The sequence below is a fragment of the Mauremys reevesii genome, linkage group 1 (assembly GCF_016161935.1).
Source record: "Mauremys reevesii isolate NIE-2019 linkage group 1, ASM1616193v1, whole genome shotgun sequence".
NCBI lineage: Eukaryota > Metazoa > Chordata > Testudines > Geoemydidae > Mauremys > Mauremys reevesii.
Genome location: NC_052623.1, coordinates 105,746,841 through 105,770,364, shown reverse-complemented (window position 1 = coordinate 105,770,364; position 23,524 = coordinate 105,746,841). Strand labels below are relative to the sequence as shown.

Below are 23,524 nucleotides of genomic sequence, written 5' to 3'. Positions count from 1 at the left end.
CCAGATCCCTAAGTGGCCCCCTGAAGGATTGAATTCACAACCCTGGGTTTAGCAGGCCCATTCTCAAACCACTGAGCTATTCCTCCCCATCTAAATACTCAAAATACAGAGCAGAACAAAAGAATGAGAGACAGAAGAAACAATTTTTAAAAGCAAATTATGATTTTCATTATCTGCTTTTTTGTTCCTGGTAGCTTACCTCATTATAATTACTATGTAACCTATATCTGTGTGCTCTGGTATTTTTTAAAAAAAGAAATGGTTACTAACCTTCTAGTAACTGTTGTTCTTCGAGATGTGTTGCTCATGGCCATTCTAATTAGGTGCACGTGCCACGTGCATGGCAGCTGGAAGATTTTTCCCCTTGCAGGATCGATCAGGTTGGCCTGGGTGCCCTCTGGGGTCACACCTTCATGGCACTCAATATAGGGCCCTGCCAACCCACCACCCCTTCAGTTCTTTCTTTCTGGCTGCTCTGACGGAGGGGTAGGAGAGTGGGTATTGGAATGGACATGAGCAACATATCTCAAAGAACAACAGTTACAAGAATGTTAGTAACCGTTTCTTCTTCTACAAAAACATGTCTATGCTCGGTCTCATAAATATAAAAGCCTTGAGCCAACACTGAACAAAACTACACACTCATTGCACTCATCAAGCCAATAAAGTGATGGATAGACAAACAAGTTTATCATACCAGCAAGTTTATCATACCAGTTTTCACTTGCTTGAATCCTGTACAGATTGCAGCACCTTGGATAGAGATACTGACAATCAGAAGGGGGGCGGGGTTTGAGAAACATCATGAACAATTCACCTCTCCCAATTAGCATTACAATGGTGTGATTGCATCAGAGTGTTTTAGGGCAGGTCTACACTGGGGGTGGGGGATTGATCTAAGATACGCAACTTCAGCTACGTGAATAGCGTAGCTGAAGTCGAAGTACCTTAGATCAAATTACTTACCGTCCTCATGGCGCGGGATCGACGTCCGCAGCTCCCCATGTTGACTCCGCTACCGCCGTTCGCATTGGTGGAGTTCCGGAGTCAACAGGAGCGCGTTCGGGGATCGATATATCACGTCTAGATGAGACACAATACATCGATCCCCAAGAAATCGATTGCTACCCACTGATCCAGCCGGTAGTGAAGACGTACCCTTAGTTTGTAGGGAACAGTAGTTAGTTTTAGACTAGACGCTTTAAGTAAGTTATAATTAATGATAGTTTATAGTTAAAATATCCCAAATAATGGACACATTGACTTCCTACTGACTTCTCAAGATGGAGGACTAGCTATGATTTCAGAATGGAAGCTGATTAGCTGAACAAGGTGCCACGCAAACAGGGAGCTTGAAAGGTCAACCAATCAGACTGAATATAAGACTGGTCAAAAGTAGGCTTGGTGTGGTGGTTGAGAGGGAGAAAGAGTGGAGAAGAGCAGGAGGAGAACAGAAGATTGAGAAGACAACCAGGGAGGCAGTAGTGCAGACTAGAGACAATTACAACAATACCAATCAGGAACAGACAGATCAGAAGGAACCCTGACGATCAGAGGGATTGAGAAAAGAATGAATAAGTCTGATTCCTTGGCTGTTTTTAAAGGCTGCTTGTGTGTGTCTGTCAATAAAGCTGGATGCCTGCTTCTGAGTGTGACCAGCCTCACCCCATCCTGTGAGCAGCCGGCCCCTGCTTGCAAAATGGTAATTGTTAATTGTTCAATGTTTCTTTAATGCTGTGTTGCAGTGCTGTTTTATGCATATGCATTAGATATTTGTTTGTTACATTGTAATCTTTGTTGTGGTATAATGTTATACTGGAGACCTTATGCATATAAATGAAAAGTTCAGCGTGTATCAACTCGCAACAGTGTATTTGTCTCAGAGTCTGTGTAGTCCAGGGGTAGGCAACCTATGGCACGTGTGCCAAAGGCGGCACGCAAGCTGATTTTCAATGGCACTCACACTGCCTGGATCCTGGCCACCGTTCCGGGGAGGCTCTGCATTTTAACTTTTTAAATGAAGCTTCTTAAACATTTTTAAAACCTTATTTACTTTACATACAACAATAGTTTAGTTATATATTATAGACTTATAGAAAGAGACCTTCTAAAAACATTAAAATATATTTCCGACACACGAAACTTTAAACCAGAGTGAAGAAATGAAGACTTGGCACACCACTTCTGAAAGGTTGCTGATCCCTGGTGTAGTCTCTTGTACCACCTAAATATATGATTTTGAACACTAATCTAATTACTTATGATAGAAAAAAATTAGTGTTTCTTGCTTTACCTATTATACATTGTAATTTTTTTCTTTCTTGTGTTACTGAATATACTGTAATCACCTAATTTTTCCCCTCAATAAATAAGATTTTGTTTTTGAAGTATTACTGCTTGTATGTCTATTCTTGATCAGAGGGCTCTATCTGTGTCCTTTCAAGGGTTAACAGAATTAGCCTGCTCTGGGGAGTCCTCTGTGAGTCGGAGACAAACCCCCTGGTAATACTCTGACAATTCTTTTAGGGCGGATCACCACTTTTCTTCCCCATTGGATAGACAAGCCAGTACTGGGATACCTTAAGTCCAAATAGTGGGGTAACAAATTGGCGTCCCTGGGTAGGCTCATGCTAGATTACCTATCTGGATGTTAACAGTATAGCACTCCCTATTGGAAACAAAAAGCAATAGATAGACAAGCTGCTATGAAGCTGGTCATCTCAGATGCAAAAGAGGAAAAAAGAATAAATCATTTAGCCTGCAGAAGACAAATTCATGCACTAAAGGAAGAATTGAAAGCCAGCAGAGGAGCCATAACAGCAATAAAGTTCCTAGAGTGGTGAAATCAGATGAAGAAGATATGGGTCCTCCTTGCTATGATGATAATCCCAAAGAGTCTACTACAGAATTTTAGTCCACCAAGGGAAGAGCCAGAATATCAAAGGCCACCTCCCGTAGCTCCAATTATTACCTCCACAGTAACCAAAACTACCACCAATGGAAACAGAAGAGAGGGTAGAGGAAAGACTCTATACCCCTGAGCAAATTAGAGCTCTAGGAAAATCCATAGGTCCTTTGAACAGGAACACAGTGAACGGATGGCTAGCTAAAACAACGGGGATACCTGGATTAATAGGAAATGATCTCTGCGTTAATAAAAGTGCATACATTCAGATGAATTTGCTGGGCTTCCTTATGATATCCAGGGAGGAGAAGGTGGTGATACTGGTAGAGAAATCTTGAAGCTTTTCTTTCCTGGAGAAGATCCAGTGGCATGGTTTCATAAGGAAAAGCAACGATCAAAGGAAAGACCTGAACCATAGCTAGAAAGAATTTATTATACAAACATGCAGGAATCATCCCATTAGGATATCAAGTGATATATGATTCCCCACAGTATAAAAGAGCATTAATACTAGGATTTGATCCAATGATCAGAATGGCGATGGTCTCTGATGATCCTCCACATACCCCTCTCCACATTATAGAAGATAAAGTGAAAAGACTACATGAAATACAGTGGGAAACAATGCCACCTTCGAAATTACTTCAGAAAAGAAAACCTGAGAAAGTATCAGTAATAACTTTTTCTAATAATGGCCCCAGAGGACGAGGAAATCAACAAAGTCAGCAAAATAGAGAAAGAATAAAGCAAGAAGGGAATAGGAACAGAAAGTTTGTTCCTCATGAATCAACAAAACGTGATCCAGGAAGAAATCGGTTATGTGGAGAATTGCTGCCATATGACCCTAAAAACAAATTCATGGGCTTCCTACAAAAGAACTACTTTGAAGACTGCTGAATCATAAAAGGAGCATGCTGACGGCTCCACCTCACCCTCCAAATCAAGCATAGGGAGGTCGAGTGCCCCCCCATCTCCCCAATGTTGGGAAAAGAAAATCATGCTAAGGTAGTGGCACATTTACAAGCAGATGACTGGAGGAGACCCACTGTGTATATGGAGTTGAATAGGGGAGCATTCAGACAAAATATGTTAATAGACTCAGGTGTCTCATTTTCTTCAGTTAGTACAAAGGATAAGAATTTATTTGGACCTCCTGTAATAGTCAGGAAGCTGCAAGGATTTAATGAAGCAATGAGTAGAGTGTCATTTAGTGCTCCAGTTCATTTTCAATTAGGGAGGAAGAAAAAGGTAAAGAACAGTTTGGTATGATGAATTTAGATGGTGATGGAATAACTGGCGTTGATGTATTAGGTAAGCTTGGAGGTAACAGTAGATTCGGTAAATTATTGTGGGAAATACCGCCAATAAGGCCAGAACAATAGATCTACCAACTGTTATTGAGGCAGGATATAGGTTAGCTGCTATCAAAGCAGAAGAAATAAAATGGGCTGATTGGCCAACAGAAGTTCTGGAGATAGCACAAAAGTATAAGGAAGTCCGGACAACCAATAAGGCAGAATGTGGAAAAATAGAAGCAGAAGTCTTGATCACCGGACCAGATCCCCTACTTCAAAGGAGGCAGAACATAGTTTAATGAAAACTATCCAAGGGCTTTTAGAATAAGGTATTATAGTTGAACAACAGAATACCAATAATGCAGCTATTTGGTCAGGTTTAAAGGCAGATAGTAAAACTTGAAGACTATCAATCTTAGGCCTCTTAATAAAGTGACTCCAATGACAGCCCCAGTAGTGGCAAAGTATTCCAAAGTAATTGCCTCTATTATCGGAGGAGCATGATGGTGCACTGTTTCAAATTTAGCCAAAGCATTCTTTGCAATTCCTTTGCATCTGGACTCCTGGTACAAGTTTGCCTTTACATTCCAAGGAAGCTCGTTTTATTTTTGTCAGTCTCCACAAGGTTTCCGTAACAGCCCTGCTATCTGCCATATGCACGTGAACAAATATGGGATAACATGCCTAATAAGGATATCATATTATATGTACATGATATCCTTATAAACACAAAAACTAAGTAAGAGAATTTAGAAATTTAGAAAGAGAATTAGATCACGTATTACTGAAAATAAAGGAAACAGGGTTTAAGGTTAGTCCAGAAAAAGCTCAGATATGCCAGCAGCAAGTAAACTACGTAGAAGTAACATTAGGACAAAAGGGACGATCACCAGATAAACAATGGGTAGAATTATTGCAAAAAATTACCTGCCCCCAGAGATATCTACTTTAAGATAGTTTTTGGGTATGACAAATTTCTCAAGAGAATTATGCAGAGAAAGCCAGCCCACTGTCTAAATTATTTAAAAAGGGTAATAACTGGGAATGGGGATTAAACAGCAGGAAGCTTTTATGCAGCTTAAGAAAGCATTAGCAAAAGCCCCAGCTTTAGCATACTGTAGACGAGCGGACTCACCCCTGCGGCACCTCCTGCTGGTGATTTCTGGGAATTAGCTCATTCCAGCTGCGGAGCGTCCTCTGCAGGCCAGTGATCCGCCTGTCCTCTGGCCCCCGTGTCCCTCCCTGGACCCCGGTGCCCCTTTAACTGGGGTGCTGCCCCCTGACAGTACCCCCACAGTTCTGGGTCTCCCCCTCCCAGGGGAACCCCCAACCCACTATCCCCACCTCGCCTCAGTATAAGGCTACTGCCAGTCATCATCTAGCCCCCATGCCCTGGGGCAGACTGCAATATCAGCCTACTCATCACTTGCAAGATTGGGTTTGGACCTGCTGCCTTGGCCTACCCCTGGGCTGCCCTCTGCAACCCCCAGTACCCCTTGGCCTTCTGCTAGGCCGCAGCCTGGGGCTTTCCAGGCTGGAGCTCCCCAGCTCCTCAGCCTTTCCCCAGTCCTGCTCCACCCAGGTACTCTGCTCAGGACCCTGCAGCCAGGCCCATCTCCCTCTACAAACAGAGAGAGACTGTTTGGGCTTCTGGCTCACAGCCTCTTAGAGGGGCCAACTGGGCCTAATTGGGGCATGGCCACAGCTGAGCCTACTTTCCCCAATCAGCCCAGGCTTCTTGCCCCAGCCACAGCCCTCTCCTGGGCTATTTTAAGCCCTTTAGGGCAGGAGCGGGGGACCACCCTGCTACACATACCCAAAAGTAGGACAACCTTTTATGCTCCAATTGGCTACCACCAGTACTAGAATGAGTAGTGTATTAAGTCAAAACCATGAAACAGGTCTTCGACCACTGGCATATGTCTCTAAGGTTCTGAAGTGAGTGGAACAAGAATTTATTCCTTGTGAGAAAGAGGTATTAGCCTTGGTTTGGGTTTTGCAACATTGAGTGTATTTAGTAGGATTATCCCCAGTGCTTCTTAAGACATCACATTCACCTGTGAAATATATATTAACAGAAAAAATTAATGATGGACATGTTTCTAGTCCCAGATTATCAAAAATGGACATTAGCCCTGCTAAATAAAAATGTAACAATGGAAAAAGTCCCAAGTTTATCAACAGTTCCGTATGATCTTATAATTGAAGGAGAAAAGCATCAATGTCCACTACCAGAAATGGACCAGTACTGGGATACCTTAAGTCCAAACAGTGGGGAAACACCATTATCAACTGTCCTGCTTATCCCACACCTGCCTTTACTTCCCCTGCAAATTAGCCTCTCTTATAGAAAAGAAATGCTGCCCTTTTAAATTCATAAGCTTAATATATCCAACACTGTGATTTTCTTAAACAAAGATACTTAAAAAAAAAGCAGATACAATCCATACAACAGCAGACATATTATGGACTCAGTCATAAAGGCGTCATTCAGGAAACTTCAGTGGGGCTATTCCACTGAGTGAGAGAAGCAGAAATAGTCCCTCAGAGGATAAACTCTTCAAGACTAAGAATAGGGACATTCCCAAAACAAACAAATGACAAAAGTAGAAAACAAATTTTATTGGATGAAGACAATTGTCTAAAAGTCTCCCGTTTTTTGGTTAACAAAAGCAGCAAACCACAAAAAACCCTGCATTCCATGACAAGAGTTCATGTCAACAAAATTAATCCTTGGGCACATCATTTGTATATAGAATGTTATAACTGGTAAAATGTTTTTGGGCAAAGAAAGTTATATTAGTCCAAATACAGGTGCTTTACATGGAAACCTGAAAAAATATAAATTGTTTGCTGACAGATATACTGTTAGGACTGCTAGCATTTTTTGGTACTTAATAGTGTCACCCCTCATAGAAAAATTAACAAGTAAAAACACTAAGAAATTGGGAGACACAATGAAGGGAAAGAACAGCCAACAGGCCAAAGTGTGTTCAGCCTGGTTATCAGCAAATTCAACTTCATTTTTATTTAAGAAGCCTGTGGAAAATGAAGTGAATTCAATGCTCACAAAAATGCTGTAGTCAGAAGTCAACTACTTAATCTACATAACAGGCAGAGGAGGGGTAACAGCACAAGCTACTGTTGTGCCTCAAGCCTGACCCAGAGTAATGTCATTTTCCCTGTACAATCAATCTCAGGCTTTTCAGATACAATAGCACTAATTGGTACCAGTTGGCAAAATATTATTATTTTAAGGGACATGGACACTAGTCCACTAGGAATTAGACTGAGACCACCCACTCAGTTAAGTTTCACAAGTTTTTTGTATTACAATATTTCTAATTGACAATGGCAGCCTTACTGAATTTAAAATAAAAATAAAATGTTAAAAAGGAAGGAAATGTCTACATTTTTATCATTATATAGTATGCAGAATAATCACTTTGGAAAGTCATAAGATATAAAGTTTCATGCTCCGAATACTTTTCAATGCTGTTTGTTTACATAAATGGCTTTAACCACAATTTGTACTTTTGTTTTCATGGTCCCAAATGCAGTTCAATTATTTGAAGTAACAGTTTGCTTATTACATTTACTCTGATTACAAAGTACAATAATCTGTGCTTGTTAGTTTACACGTCTGATGTTACCCAACACAACCATACAGTATTTAAATAACTATGAGATTGCATTTTATACCATTTCTATTCATATGTACTCTAGACTTAATAAACTCCTACTATGTCTTAGCAAAACTTTAGTACATCAGCTGTGCTGTACTAAAGTTAAATTCTATCATTCCCATCATAATCAGTATAACTCTGATATCCACTGTTCCTCCTCTCATGAAGATTATACATCTTCTTCCACATGGACTCTTGATGGAAACCCGCACTGAAAGATCTACCCAGATGTCCATGCTGTTTCTTGGTGATATTGTCTTCGCTTTCAGATTTGGCAATTCCCTGTGCTTGTGGTTGCATATCTCGTCTAATGTTTCCAAATGGGAAGTTCCAAGGACCAAACCTTTGCCAGTTAAGTCTCTGAAAGGCAATGATACAATGCAGGTTTCCTCCTACCTGACAAAGGTAAAAAGTGTTTTGTTAAAAAGCGTGCAGAGAAAAGTACTTAAGTATTATCAGGGCCGGCGCTTCCATTAGGCGACCCTAGGCGGTCGCCAAGGGCGTCAGGATTCGAGGGGGCGGCATTCTGTGCACTCCCCACGGGGCGCACGGGAGCTTCCGGTTCTGCTCCCATTGCGCCGCTGAAGAAGGACCTTCTGCCGACGTGCCGCGGAAAACAGCGGCAGGCAATTGAGCAGCTCAATGACTGCCGCTGTCGCCTGCGGCATTTCGGTGGAGGGTCCTCCTTTGGCGGTGCGATGGGAGTGGAACCGGAAGCTCCCGCGCGTCCCGTGGGGAGTGCACAAAATGCCACCCCCTGAATTCTGCCTAGGGCGCCAGAAACTCTGGCGCCGCTCCCATGTATTATTTATGAAAATATTTTGAATATTTATGCAGCAAACTGCTTTAGTTTAGTTTCTTCAACTCTTTTACTAGTTCCCTTCCTAATCTTCTACACAATACTTAAGTTTCCCTATCTAGCATTCACAAGACAGCATAACCCAGCTTCTGCCTACCTTTGTTAGCCTTTACATTCTCCACCCAAAATGCACAACTACCACAGTGTTTCTGTCCTCTTTCTACTCATTTTCAGATTTTCTTCCATGCACCCTTCCTTGCACCTAGAAGAGAGGGTTACTCACCTTGTGCAGTAACTGAGGTTCTTTGAGGTATGTGCCCCTGTGTGCAGGGGCGGCTCTACACACCAGCAAAGCAAGCAGGTGCTTGGGGCAGCCCATTTGCAGGGGTGGCAGCCCACAGGGATCCAGCCTGGGAGCTGAGAACCAGCAGGGGGCCCTGGGAGCTGTAGTTCCTTGGTTAGCTCCCTGCCTATAGAGCCAGCCCTGGAGCAGGGAAAGAACTACATTTCCCAGCATTCCCTTGGCTGCCATCAACAGGAAAGGGGGGGGAGTATGGTAGCTGAAACCTCATGCTGCAGCTTGCTGTGAATGGAGAGCTCACTCCTAGAGCGGGGTGGCACTGTGAATGGGGAACAAGTGTGCCCAAGGAGAAGGCGGCTTTGGCCCAGATATCCCCTTCAGAAGACATCCTCAGACTGTATTAGAGATACTGGTGTGACCTCAACTTGCAGCCCCCAAGGAAGGAATTGGGTGGACTAAATGGACAGTGCCCTCTCTATCTGAAGCAAGGGAGGTATGTGGATCCCACTAGAATTTAAAATGAAAAGTAAGGGAGGGGAGGCTCTGGACATGGGCAGCTTTAGATTCAGTACCAGGCACGTAGGAGGATTTCCACTTCTGAGCCATGGAAGCAGAAATTGACTTTCCTTTCCAGATTTAGCTAATATTCAGAAAGGGAATCTAGCACCTGCCTTCCAGATTTGAACATCTCAAAATTCAGGAGTGCTCAAGCTCAATTTGGGCAGCTGTTACTTCATTTCTCCCAAATCAAATTTACTGATCCACTGTAATTTGCTGTATAAAAAGTAGGATAAAATTGAGCAAGAAATGCTTCCCAGTGGTTTTTAGGACTGGAATTGCTATTTTCAACAGCCATTGCCTTTTTTTTTTTTTAAGTTTTATTTGTTTAAAAGGAAGACAGTGATATTGCATTGGCAAATTCCCCATAGAAACAAAGAGTGGAACAAAAGAATAATAAAGGCACCTCAACTTTTCCTCATTTATGGAGGATAGTCTTATAATATGCATCCAGATATCCTCCAGTCACACAAGCTGAAAATTGTTCCACTTTCCTGTCTGTGTTCTGTGCACATCCAAAATTCCTGCTGAATGATCCGCCCTGGGAGCGAGTTACCAGTGACCCAGGGCTGGGGCAGAAGAGGGTGCAGGTGGGGATGGGGGCTTGGCCCAGGGCTTGGGCAGCAGGGGGTGCGGGTAGAGGGGGCAGAGCCCAGGGCTGGGACGGCAGGGAGTGTGTGGGTGGGGGGTCACTGGTTGGGGGGAAGGGAGGAGCCCGGAGCTGGGGCAGCATGGGGTGTTAGGGGGGAGAGCCCAGGGCTGGGGCAGCAGGGGGGTTTGGGGGGGGAGCCCAGGGCTGGGGTGGGGGCAGTCAAAATTTTTTTTGCTTGGGGCAGCAAAAAACCTAGAGCTGGCTCTGCCTGTGTACGCTCTACTTCAGGTGTGGGTACATCCCAATGCCATTGATCGGAGATTTTCGGTAACAGAGCTCAGACAGAACACGCATGCACAGTAGCTGTCTTGCGGCGCCGTTGGAGTCTCCTTTAGTGCATGCACGGCCTGACCCCCTCAGTTCCTTCTCTAACGTAGAGTCCTTGTATCAAACTCCAAATTAGAGGGGAGGAGACTGGGTAGTGGAGCACCCACAGGGACACACATCTCGAAGAACCTCAAGGTGAGTAACCTTCTCTTCTTCTTCAAGTGCTGTCCCTGTGGGTGCTCCACAGGTGACTGTAGAGTAGCATCCACAAAGGGGGACTCTGAAGTTACTTGCACAGTGGAGGAGAGAACCTTTAAGCCTAGTATGGCATCAGCTCTTGAGGCTTGTATAACTGCATAATGGTTAGTGGACGTATGTTCTGAGGCCCATGTAGCAGATCTCTGAAATGGGTACATTATTTAGAAATTCAGTGGATGCTGCCATGGATCATGTAGATACTGCAATGGATCTGACACCCATTGGGGGTTCTGTCTTATACGTTTCATAACATAAGCAAATGCAGCTCGAGATCCACTTAAATAATCTATGTTAGGATATAGCAGAGCCCTTGAATCATTCCGTCATCGAGACAAAGAGCCTTAGGGACTTGAAGAAAGACTTTGCTTTGTCCAAATAAAAGGCTATAGCTTGTCGCACATCAAGGGTATGTGACATGGCCGCCTGTGTGTTTCTGTGTGGTTTAGGATAGAATGTAGGGACGTTAATAGGTTGATATGGAAGGTTGAAGCTATCTTAGGGAGGAATTCTGGGTGGGGCCACAACATGATCTTGTCTTTAAAAAAGATTGTGTATGGCAGGTTGGCCATTAGTGCACTTTTCTGACTGACCCTGCTAGTGGATGTGACGTGTGCAATAGGGAGCAGGTAGTGAGTGGTTCAAAGGGTAGTCTCATAAGGCCTTTGAGAACTAGATCTGGGTCCCATGTGGGCATGGGTGGGTGTACTTCAGGTAGAGATTCTGAAAATCAGTAAGAAAACGTTTTGTGGTCGCATGTGCAAATACCGAGAATCTATCAATCTTGCAATGGAAAGTGGTGATTGCTGTGAGATGTACTTTAAAGAGCTCCTGGACAGTCTGGAATTCTTTATCTCTAAGAGGTATTCTAGCACTAGTGACAGCGGTGTAGCATTGGGAGTGAACTGTTTGTCCTGACTCCATATGGAAATCTTTTCCATTTTTGCACTTAAGTACTGCGTGTGGATGTACATCTGCTGTTCAGTAACATGTGTTTGACTTGTTCCAAACAGGTTAACTCGTTGCTAGAACCATGGAGGAGCCATGCTTTCATATGGAGTTTCTCCAGGTTTGGATGGGGGATCTGACTGTTAGCTTCTGAGATCAGATCTGATCTCAATGGGAGAGTTCGTGGAGTACAGTCATGCATAACAGGTACGGGTACCAGGTTTGTCTGGGCCATGCTGGGGCTATCAGTATGATTTTGGCATTTTTCATCCTGTATCTTGTGCAGGACTCTGGGGATTAGTGGGATCGGCAGGAATGCATACAAGAGCATGTTGTTCCATGTGAATAGGAAAGCATACCTTAAAGATTAAGGTCCTAATCTCATCCACAAACAGAATAGAGGGCATTTGTGATTCTGAGATGTGACGAATAGGTCAATGGTGGGAAAACCTCATCGTTGGAATATCTGTTGTAAGACTGTGGGATTCGTTTTCCCTTTGTTTTCCTGTCAGAACCTTCTGCTTAGAGTGTCCACTGTGGTATTTTGGCATCCATAAAGGTATGAGGCTGAGATGTCGATGTGGTGATGGATACACCAATTCCATAGTTTCATGGCCTCGGTGCATAAGGAGTGGGATTGTGCTCCCCCTTGTCTGTTGATGTAGAACATGCATGCTTATGAGCAGAAGAAAATGGAGGCAGGCACTCCATACCGCTCTGAGTTCCAGTAAGTTGATATAGAGGTGTGTCACCGTTGGTGACCACTTACCTTGGATTGTGTGATGATCCAGATGTGCGCCCTCAACAAACTAGGAGGCATCTGTTGTGATTATAATTGAGGGTGGTGCTTGATGAAAGAGGATCCCGGAACAGTGATTCTTTGGTCTTGTCCACCACCGAAGGGATTCTAGCACTTTGGGAGGTGGTGTTACCAACTTGTTTAGTCTGTGTTTGATGGGTTTGTATACTGAACCCAGCCAGCCTTGGAGACAGCACATGTGGAGTCCTGCATGTTTTACCACACATGTGGTGGCGGCCATGTGTCCTAGTAGTTGTAGACGGGTTCTTGCCATAATTTGTGGGCAGATGGAGACAGTGTCTATGAGATTCTTTATAGTTATAAATCTGGTTCAAGGTAGAAACGCTCTGGCTTGAACTGAATGAAGGTGCACTCCAATGAAGTCCAGTTGTTTCGCAGGTATCAGTGTCGACTTTTGCGTGTTCAATTGCAGCCCTAATTTTTGGAAGAGGGTGATGATTAGTCAGGTAATTTTTTTGTCTCTGCCTGATTTGGGCCTTTCAGGAGGCAGCTGTCTAGGGCTACGTCTGTACTACCCGCCTGGGTCGCGGGGCGTAGCCGCCGACTTGAGTTCGTATATCGCGCTCTATCTAGATCTATATATATCGACTCGACGCGCCGCCCGTCTCGAACTTCACCACCCACCGCCGCGCGGGGCGCGGGCGAGGGACGGGGAGCCGACTGATCCCCCCACGTGTTCGACGGGGTAGTAGTTCGGGTTGAATAGTTTCAGTTTCGCTACGCTAACTCTACTTTTTGAAGCTGAACCCTTTACCAGTCTGCCCCCCCGCCAGGCAGCCTAGGTCTGGGAAGAATATGATCCCTTGCTTGCGCAGGTGTGTTGCTACGACCACAAGTGTTTTGGAGAATACCCTTGGTCCAGTGGACAGTCCAAAGGGGAGTAACCTATACTGGAAATGGTCATGTCCAACTGTGAATCGGAGGAAACATCTGTGAGCTGGGTGTATGGTAATGTGGAAATACAAGTCTTGTAAATCGAGGGCTGAAAACCAGTCCCCCTGTTCCAGCACTGGGATTACTGTGCCTAATGTGACCCTCTTGAATTTGTGGGAGCGTATGAATTTGTTGAGTTTCTGTACATCTAGTATGCGTCACCATCCTCCATTTTTCTTCTGGGTCAAAAAATAGTGGGAACAGAAGACCTTCCCTCTGTATTGTGTAGGTACTGGTTCCACAGAACCTAGCTGTAGTAGATAATTTATTTCCTGCCTTAAGAGGTGCTCACGAGAAGGGTTCCTGAAGAGGGACGGGGAAGGGGGTAGGATAGGGGGACAAGAAATAAAGGGGATGGCATATGATTTCTAAGACCCAACAATCTTGCATGATGCACTCCCATGCATGGTAGAAGTGTCTCAATTGGTGGCTAAATGGGCAAAATGGCACAGATGTGAGGGGGAGGTCATTCAGACCCTCGACCAACCTTTCAAAACCATTGCTTATTAGGTGGTGATTGTAATGCTGCTTGTTGAGGTTGTGAGGGTTGGCACCTTGGAGGTCTATTTCTCTGTCTGTTGGTCTCATATGGTCTGGACAGTAGACTGTTGAACTGTGACTCTCTGGCATGGTGGTAAGGCTGGTAGCACTTTCTCTTAGTAGGAGGTGTGTAGCTGTCCAGTCGCATGTGAGTCTTTCATAGAGCGGAGTACCTCATCAGTCTTAGATGAGAACAATTTTTCTTTGTCAAAGGGGAGGTCTTCCACCTTAATTTGCAGCTCTTTTGGGATGCTAGATGACAAGAGCCAAGATGTTCTGTGCATTACAATAGCTGTGGCATGTGCTGCCATATTGGCAACCTCCAGGGAAGCTTGTAGGGCAGTCCTGGCAACCAGTTGTCCCTCGGTGAGCAATGTCTTGAATTGTGCTCTTTTACCTTCAGGAAGGTCGGTCATAAACTCATATAACTTCTGGTAATTGTCAATCATATTTCACCAGAAGGGAACTGTAGTCAGTAAACCAGGAGTGTAAAGTGGATGAGGTGTAGACCTTTCATCCTAAGAGGTCTAGTCTCTTGTGGTCTTTGTCCTCGAGTGTGGATCTGGACTGGGGTTGTTTGAAGTGGGTGGAGTGGGTTGTTTGGAGTGGGTGAGAAAAGAGAAAGTCCATTCCCTTGGCCAGCACAGAGTATTTTCTATCAGCTCATTTGCATGTGGGAGGGCGGGTGTCTGCCATACCATTTCAACAGGTTCCAGAATTGCATCGTCTATCGGCAGTGCAATTTTTGAGGAAGAGGAAGGTTGTGAGATTTTGAGCAGCTTATGTTGGTTTTCCTGGACCTCCTACAATGGGATGTCCTGGCTTAGTGCGATTCTTTTAAAGAGGTCTTGAAATTGTTTGAAGTCATCTGCCATTGTAGGTGGAGGTGGCATGATGGCCTTATTGGAGGAAGAAGAAGAGTTGTGTGTTGGCGACACATCCTCAGGACCTGTTTCTTCCTCTGGCTCCTCTGTAGTCTCCTCTAGGACTACAGATGATGTAGCCACTAGAGATAATGGAGGAGACTGAAGTTCACCTCTGGGTGGCAATGAGGTTCTGGCATAGTGGGCTTTGTATGCTGCCCATGGATTCTATGGGGCCACTGCACGGGAAAAGCCATGGAGGGACACATCCATGGTTGTCTGTACAATGGATATGGTGGTTGACCATGGTGGCTTTTAGATCTCAGTGTACCCCCAGCAGGTCTGTGGTGAGTCAGGGAAGAGTGTTGTGGGAAGAAGATTCCTCCATCCCGGTCCTCATCATCGCTCTCACTGGGTACCGACGGTGCCATAGGGGAAGTGGGCAGCCTAATGACACTCCTTGTGGACAATCCATTGGTGCCACGGAGTGCTGATTGGGACACCATGATATGGAAATTGCTGCAGTGCTGGTGGATGCAGTAGTGAGGGTTTAGTTGCAGCTGAAAGGTGTGCAGCCATCTCGTGGCTAAATTTTGTAAGTGCCAGTGGGCCCATCACGGCACTATCAGTCGGTGCCAGCAGAGGCGGTGCATGGCAGTGGCGCAGATTTTGTGGCTGGCACCGGAGGTGGTGGCAAGGTCGGTGCTGTGTCCGCTGCGTGCGCTGGCGTGGTCGGTGCCATGGAGGAGACATGGCTGTGCCTATGTCTTGACTCCCTGCCCTTTGCTTTGGGCTCAACGGCATGGTCTGTGACGGAGGTGCTGGGGGAGTCGTAAGTGCTGATTTCGGGGTCATTGGCACCGAGGGGAATGACCTCACAGGAGACTGTTTCTTTTTATGCGGATCCCTCTGCGGAGAGGTCGATGCTCACTTCCTCTTTACATGAGAGGACGGAGACGTGCTCTTCGTCAGTTCCAACATTGTAAGCGAGCACTTAGGGGCAGGTTTTGGTTGGTCCTTTTCTGTACCTGGCTGGAGTGACTTCTCCATGAGAATCATTTTGAGGCAGAGGTCCCGGTGGCGTCAGGCTCTCACCTTCAGGTTGTTACAATGAACGCGCTTTTGGAGTACGTGTGATTCACCCAGACATCTCACTCAGAGAGAGTGTCCATCAAATCGTAGCATTGTTTCTCGGCAGGAGCTGCATCTTTTAAAGCCAGGTAAGCTCAGCATGTTTCGAGACGTGCTCCAAAAGGAGCAGGGAATGGGAGAAAAAACTTTTTTTTTAAAACAACTAACTGGTAATTAAGCTAACTAGGAACTATAATAAACTTATCTAAAGTATCTAACTACTATTTTTCTCTCTTTACTATCTGCAGGGGAAGAAGCTGCCACGCTGCCCCGAGCTCATCTTCAGCAGAGGACGGTTGAGAAGGAAGTGAGCGGGGTCGGACCATGCGCATACTAAACAAGACTCCAATGCGAGTCCCGACTGAGCACTGCTACCGAAAATCTTCAATCAATGATGCCGGGACGCACCGACACCTGAAGTAGAGCACTCACAGGGACAGTGCTCAAAGAAGAACTATCTCCTCAACCCATTCCACCATGCTTCAACCCTCTCTACCTTCAAGTCCAGTCTTAAAATTCAATTCTTTTCAGAGGCCTAATCCTCCATAAGAAAGAAAAATTACACAAATAAAAGCCATGGAACAAATGGAGATGCATGCACTGTACTTTATCTCCTGATTACACCATGCTATACTAAGTGAACAAGGAGGTCACGCAATCAAGTTAATGTCAGGTAAACTTAAAAATCAATTTAAAAATTCGCTAAGATAAAATCCAGCTGCACTAACAGGGTTTGACATTCTATACCTTGGGGGAGCATCCTGGAAACCCCATATTCCTCATTTTTAATATAATTGTGATTTTACATATAAAGCATGCCTTGTAAGATGTTACGGGAAAGTTTATGATCTGCTGAAAGTCATTTCTCTATCCATCTATATATGTCATTAATGCATATGAAGTTATGAGAAATGTGTTAAATGGTTGTCAACAAAACATGCTGTAAGTTGGGGAATCAGCCAGATATTAGCTCCCCAGAGGCAACAGCAAGGAAAATAACCAACACCTGGGCGGGGTGTCAAACAACCCATCAACAACCATTGTGCAGCAAGGGAGCTACAATTCAGTGACTCACCTGCATGAGGCCACACCAGGGGAATTGCTCAACCTTGCCTGGAGACTCAGCAATGCCCCCAGACATGCCTGGACTTGTGCTTCCCAAGCACATGGGCCTGAGGTTATAAAACAGAACACAGTGGCCACATGCTGAGCCTTTCTCCTGCTCCCACCTATGCAGCAAGCAGCAAGGACACTTTGAAACTCCAACTGAGGGGACTGACCCAGATTTCAAGGGTGAAATCTGTGTATTATGAACTGCAATATCCTGTGGGGTGAGGAAAACTGCTTAATCTAGATGTTGCCCAGTCTAATAGGGTTGAGAGTTTAGACTGTGTGCTCCTATTTTATTTTATTTTGGGTAACTAATACTGACTTTTTGCCTATCAGTTATAGTCCCTTAAAATCTCTCTTTTGTAGTCAATAAATTTGTTTAACTGTTTATCTTTACTAGTGAGTTTGTATGAAGTGTATGGCAAATCTGCTCAGATTTTGCAAAGGCTGCTGTATATCCACTTTCCATTGATGAAGTGGTGAACCAATTAATAAATATGCACTACTCATCTTGAGCAGTGCAAGACAGTATATTCCTGAGGTCCAGTGCTGGGAGCTGGGGGGATTTGGCTCTGGTGCCTTTCTCTGTGAGATTTATGAGTGTCTCTGGGAGCATTCATGCAATCCAGCTGAGTGTATGGGGCGCCACATGCTGTTGTGCTGAGTGATCACAGTGCTTAAAGGGGCTTCCTGCTTGTCACTAGCAAAGCATTGTGAGAGAGAGCCCCAGCTGGAGAGAGTTAAGGGGGCACAGCAGTCCTACAGTACCAGGCTGCACCCCGGGGATCTTGTCACACAGGGACTGGGTCATTGTATGCCCCCAAAAAATTATACCGTAAAATGAGATAGGGTATCAAAGATGAAGAGCCAATAACCTGGACTGGCATATCCTACATCCTGCAAGGCAGACCTAAACTCTTGTGCTCTGCGGTGTCTCTTTTAGCATCTATGTTTGGTTTTCTGAAATTCCAATTTCCAATGTCTGCAGCATTCCCTCTCAGCAGAAGTTATAATTAATAGATTCAGAGATTTCAAGGTCAGAGGGGACCACCGTGATTACGTACGCTGACCTCCTGCATAACACAAGCCACAGAACTTCCCCAATAATTTTCACTCCTTCAAGCATGACAGCCACAGGATTTGAACTCTGGACCTCTAACATTGTAGAAGACTTCACCAAAAAAGTTAAATTACAGCTTCTTAGGTACAGCGAAGAATGAATAAGCTTGTTGGAAAAAAAAAAAAAAAGTCTAATGTAAAAGTTCTTCCCCGCCATCTTAATAAGTCAATATTACCTTCTTTGTTTTTCTATACTGTAGACCCCTCTCCAGGTGTCGAATATCCAAGTATTCTGGATTTTGAGTGTTCAGGTCAGTAACAATATCTACCCACCTACAAAATAAAACGGACTCGCATGTAGAAGAGATCACAAAACCCATTCACCACTAAAATTTACGGAACTACACAAATAATTCATTTCTATATATTTTAAATGATACACATTTACCGGTGATAGAAAAACTGAGATTTGATTGAGCACATGAAAAAAAAATCAGTATTAATGTTAAAGACCTGAAGTTGTGACATATGATTTAAGTTTTAATAACACCTAGACAGTACCATGAACACTACCACTATTCACTGCAGTGGAGGACGGTGCCCAAAATAAGTGACAAGGCTGCAGATAGCAAAGTAAAAAACTGGGACAACATTTTTCAGTAAAAAGTAGTGTGGAAAGAAAAATATTTATCCCTCTGTGTCTCCCATTACTGTTCTTAGTCCCAATCTCTCCCTCTCTAATCTGGCTTTTACCCCAGGATCCCCATATCCCTGTTCCCTCACAGCCTCGATCAAATACTTCATTCCTCCCTGCTCTCAACTCTGCCAAGTCACATTTTCTTCCCACAGCCCCTTAGTGCCTTCCAGCCAAACCCCCATCAACTCAAACACCTCCCAGCCCCAACCCCTCTCTATAACCAGGCTGAGGGGGACTCCTTTCTTCCTACTTAACTTCTTGACAAATCTGAAACACCTCCCACACAGTTATTCCAGGCTTAACACAACCCTGTCCCTCCTCAACCTGACCCTCCTGGTTTAGAAAACTCACCCTCCTGGCTCAGCACTCTTCTCTTCCTTGTTAGCCCCCCAGCTCAGAAACCCTCCCACTATTTGCTGCTGGGAGTGAAACAACCAGAGTTTAGGCAGCAGGGAGCATGTGTATGAGCTGAAATAGCACCACAGAAGCCTGTATTTGTCCTCTGGGCCTCCTCCCTCTGCTGTCTGAAGCCTTTAGGATATGTCTACACTTCAAACACTACAGCGGCATAGCTGCAACTGTGCCACTGTAGCACTTCGGTGTAGACACTACCTACACCAATGGGAGAACTCCTCTTGTCCACGTAGATAATCCACCTTTCTGGGAGGTGGTAGCCAGGTTGACGGAAGGAATTCTTCGCACCCCTGAGACACGTAGCTATGCTGATGTAAATTCCCTGTACACACCACCCCATAGGGCCAAAAGTCCTCTGGTGAGAGCCAGGGGTACTGCACTCTGTAGTAGATCAGCTGCATTCTATCACAGGATGACTTTTTGGTACAGTTTAGTTTCATTAGGACACAGTGACCAGTTACCCCAATTCACTGACAGAGCCTTGGCACACTTGCCAAAATCTGAGTCTTACATAAAGGGACAGACCTGACTGGCTATGAAAGAGTCTAACAAGCACAGGTTTCAGAATAGCTGGACAGAACACGGGGAGAGGGAGGGCAGGAGGGAGCAGGGGGAGATGCACACATTTTTATTTGCTTACTGTCAGATTTTTCCAATCAGCTCTGTTCCCCTGGGTCAACCTACCATCGCACAAACAGGCAGGAGAAAAAGTCAGAGAAACCTTTTTGCTCACAGTCCCCATGTTTTGATTTGTTTGTTTTTGGGGGGATGGTGGGAAAATGGATTTTTCAGAAATTCTGATGTTTTGGAGAAATGCTGTTTCCTTCCTCCAGAAACTGGTACCAAGTTTTAGAGATCCAGCACCAAGTGAGACTGAAGAGGCTGTTCAGTGAATCAGTTCCAACTCAGACATCTATAGCATTTGTATGTTCTGAACAAAAATAAAATCTCTTAAAAAAGAGCTGTGACTTTCTGATTTGGAAAAACTTCCTAACTGTCAGAGTGGTTCAGCACTGGAATAAATTGCCTAGGAAGGTTGTGGAATCTCTGTCATTGGGGATTTTTAAGAGCAGGTTGGACAAACACCTGTCAAGGATGGTCTAGATAATACTTAGTCCTGCCTTGAGTGCAGGGGACTTGACTAGATGACCTCTCGAGGTCCCTTCCAGTTCTATGATTCTATTTAGGCTGTAAACATCTGGGACTAGAAACCTTGTCTTGTGTACACTGTACTCACAAAAAATTGTTGACATGTTGTAGATTTGATCACAGAATTAGTAACCCAGGTCTATTATAATATGAAAAATCAAAACTCTCACTAAAACTCTGACTTTTCTGAAAATACTGAGTACTCCATGAATCATGGAAGCTACAAATGGTTAATGTACTGCCCATGCCTGACTGAAGAGGGCAGTTCTTAGAAGAAACTGCATGTTTTAAGTACCTATATCAGGGGTCGGCAACCTTTCAGAAGTGCTGTGCCGAGTCTTCATTTATTCACTGTAATTTAAGGTTTTGCATGCCAGTGATACATTTAACCTTTTTAGAAGGTCTCTTTCTACAAGTCTAAAATATATAACTAAACTATTGTTGTATGTAAAGTAAATAAGGTTTTTAAAACGTTTAAGAAGCTTCATTTTAAATTCAATTAAAATGCAGAGCCCCCCCAGACCAGTGGTCAGGACCCAGGCAGTGTGAGTGCCACTGAAAATCAGCTCGCATGCCGCCTTTGGCACCTGTGCCATAGATTGCCTACCCCTGACCTATAGTCTAGAAGTTTAAAAAAAATAGGAGAGAGAGAGAGAGAGAGAGAGAGAGAGAGAAAGTATATTAGCCTACTTTTTACAGTGAATGGTAGGGTGTTTTCTACTTGGTTCTCCAATTAAGATCCAATATTCCACTTCTTGTTGCAAGAGGTGACCTCTGTTGAACAAAAATACAGTTCTGGTAAGACTCAGCATGCATATTGCAATGAAAAACAGCAGCATATTAACTTGCTATTGGTTTTTAGATTTTTTTTATTGAAATATTTTACAATTGTTAGTATAGTTGAGACAAATTACAACTGGCTACTGAACTATTAAATAATATATTACCTATTATAAATTAGCAAAATAGATTACCCAAGTGTCTTAGGAGAAACAGGACTTTGATTTCTGGTCCAAACTCCTGGAAACTGAAGCTGAAAGTGACTGTTCATTTCCTGGAGATAAGGAACCTCTTGTATTGTGACACACACTGCTGCCTCCCCACTAATAAAAACTGATGTTGACTGACTCATCAGGGAATTCTGTTCAAATCTCTCACTGGAAGATTGGTGACCACAATATAAGGCCAAGAGTGTGATATGTATGCAATGATGAAGACTGAAGGCTCCAGAAAGCATGTTTAAATTAGGAGAAACTTTTTTCCTCACCATCCTTGTTCTCTGAGAGTGCCTCCAAAGATCTTACTTTTTCCTGCTTTTAAGACAGCACCCTATGTGAAACAATTGGTGGCTTCGATGAATTCTATTAAAGTACTACTCCCATTTTATAGCTGGAGAACTGAGGCATAGGGTAGATTAAATGATTTACCTTAAAATAAAATAAACCACACAGGAAGTCTGTGGTTAAGCTGGAACCTAACTGTAGTCTCCTCAGTTCAAGTTCAGCGCCCTATCTTCCTTTCACAACTTAGAGATTGAATTATTAAAACACCTCACAGCTACAAGGCAAAAACAAGTGGCCAAGATTTGCTGCAGAGATTATCAACAGCAGACCTGGGAACTCTGTAAAATAATGAGACATTTCATTTCCACCCAGGGGGCTAGCATTCTGTTCATACAGCACTCAATTCATGTGTAAAATGCATTGATAATTTGCAGTCACCATTTTGGTGGAAGATTCACATAGGAGCAAGCATAACTACAAGATTCTTACCTGTATGCTTTACTAGCTTTTACAGGGGTAGCTTCAAATCCAATTGGACAAAAATAATGATTTTGGCAATGATAGATATAGGCCATCGACTCATCTTTCAGTCCTTGTGTTAACTTTACCAAGGCCCCTGCAGCTACAAAGAAAGGTCTGATCATTCTCCAAAGTGCTTTTAATCTTGCATTCAGTATCAAGCAGAAGAGATCAGTTATTTTTCTTACATTTTCTGGTGTTATATTTATGGTAACACAGCACAAGCAGCAACATAATGCATTATGGAAAAGGTTTGCAATAAACAAATATATTTGATTTTCAATTTGTTTCTTTCAGATCCCATTCTCTAAAAACATATTTAGCTCTGAAAGAAAGTACTTTTTTCCACCTTGCAGGAGAGTCCTAATTAAAGACTTAGGGATTGTTTTTGTTTTGTTTTGAACTACATCAAAATATTGTACAGCTGACTAAAGCAAGAATATTCACAACCATTCAGAGGAATCCCACTGTCCTTAATTCCACTGACACCAGTTAATACAGCATTTGTAGTACACAGCAAGCATATATTAGAGAGACCTGTAATTCACTCACTGGTTCACCAACATTTTCATATCGGGAACCACTTTTTGAATAATGATCTTCTTGGGAAACACATCTGAATCTTGACCTCAATATATTCCTTAACCCAACTACAGTGCTTCCAAACAGGAGAGAGGCTAGGAGAGCACTGAAACAAGAAAAACTTGTTTCTCCGCTTAAAGAGCAGAGACACAAAATGTTATTTCCTCTCCTTAGGTATAGAATTTAGCAAACTGTCCCTCATAACTGCAGTGGGGATTGCTAGCAATCTCCCAGGTTCCTTTGCAGCATAGTGCATCCTATATCTTAGCTACCCCTTCACTTTGACAGTTTACTACCTAAAACGTTTTTTAAAGGTTCAGTTATATTTTTATATGCAGACTAATCTTCAGTTAGAGGCTTATACATTCAGAAAGGAAGATACAGTAGCTGAACAATGCTGTTCAGCTACTGTATTATTACTGGTAGGATAGCACCAACTGTAGAATTAATTAACGTTGGTGGGCATTCTGCCCAGACAGACATACTGCTTTCAATTCAACATCTGAAGTTTGATATATGTCTTAGCATTTATGGGTTAGAAGACCATTATAGACTCATGTAGTAAAATTATCACTTACCTAGTTCACACATGCTGCAAGTATTTCCAATCAAATTTGTTGATTAGCCAATTATGATTATTTCAAGGAAAATTTTGTATAAAGAATTCCAAGTGTTAAAACATACCAGTTGGTGGGATATGCTGTTATGATAAATGCACATCTTGAGAGAGCAGCCAGATACAGGTTGGGAAGCCAAAG

General features: G+C 43.6%; 1 protein-coding gene across 1 annotated transcript in view; it reads right to left on the bottom strand.

Moving 5' to 3' along the window:
• The window catches only part of LOC120404794 (DNA repair protein complementing XP-G cells), a 74,896-nt gene that overhangs the window by 40,360 nt on the left and 11,012 nt on the right, over window positions 1-23,524 (bottom strand). The window contains exons 7-10 of the mRNA XM_039537818.1: window positions 22,155-22,287; window positions 21,073-21,156; window positions 18,359-18,455; window positions 7,995-8,282 (exon numbers count right to left, since the gene is read on the bottom strand). Of these exons, the coding sequence (XP_039393752.1) occupies window positions 7,995-8,282; window positions 18,359-18,455; window positions 21,073-21,156; window positions 22,155-22,287 (602 nt within the window). The remainder of the gene's footprint in view (window positions 1-7,994; window positions 8,283-18,358; window positions 18,456-21,072; window positions 21,157-22,154; window positions 22,288-23,524) is intronic.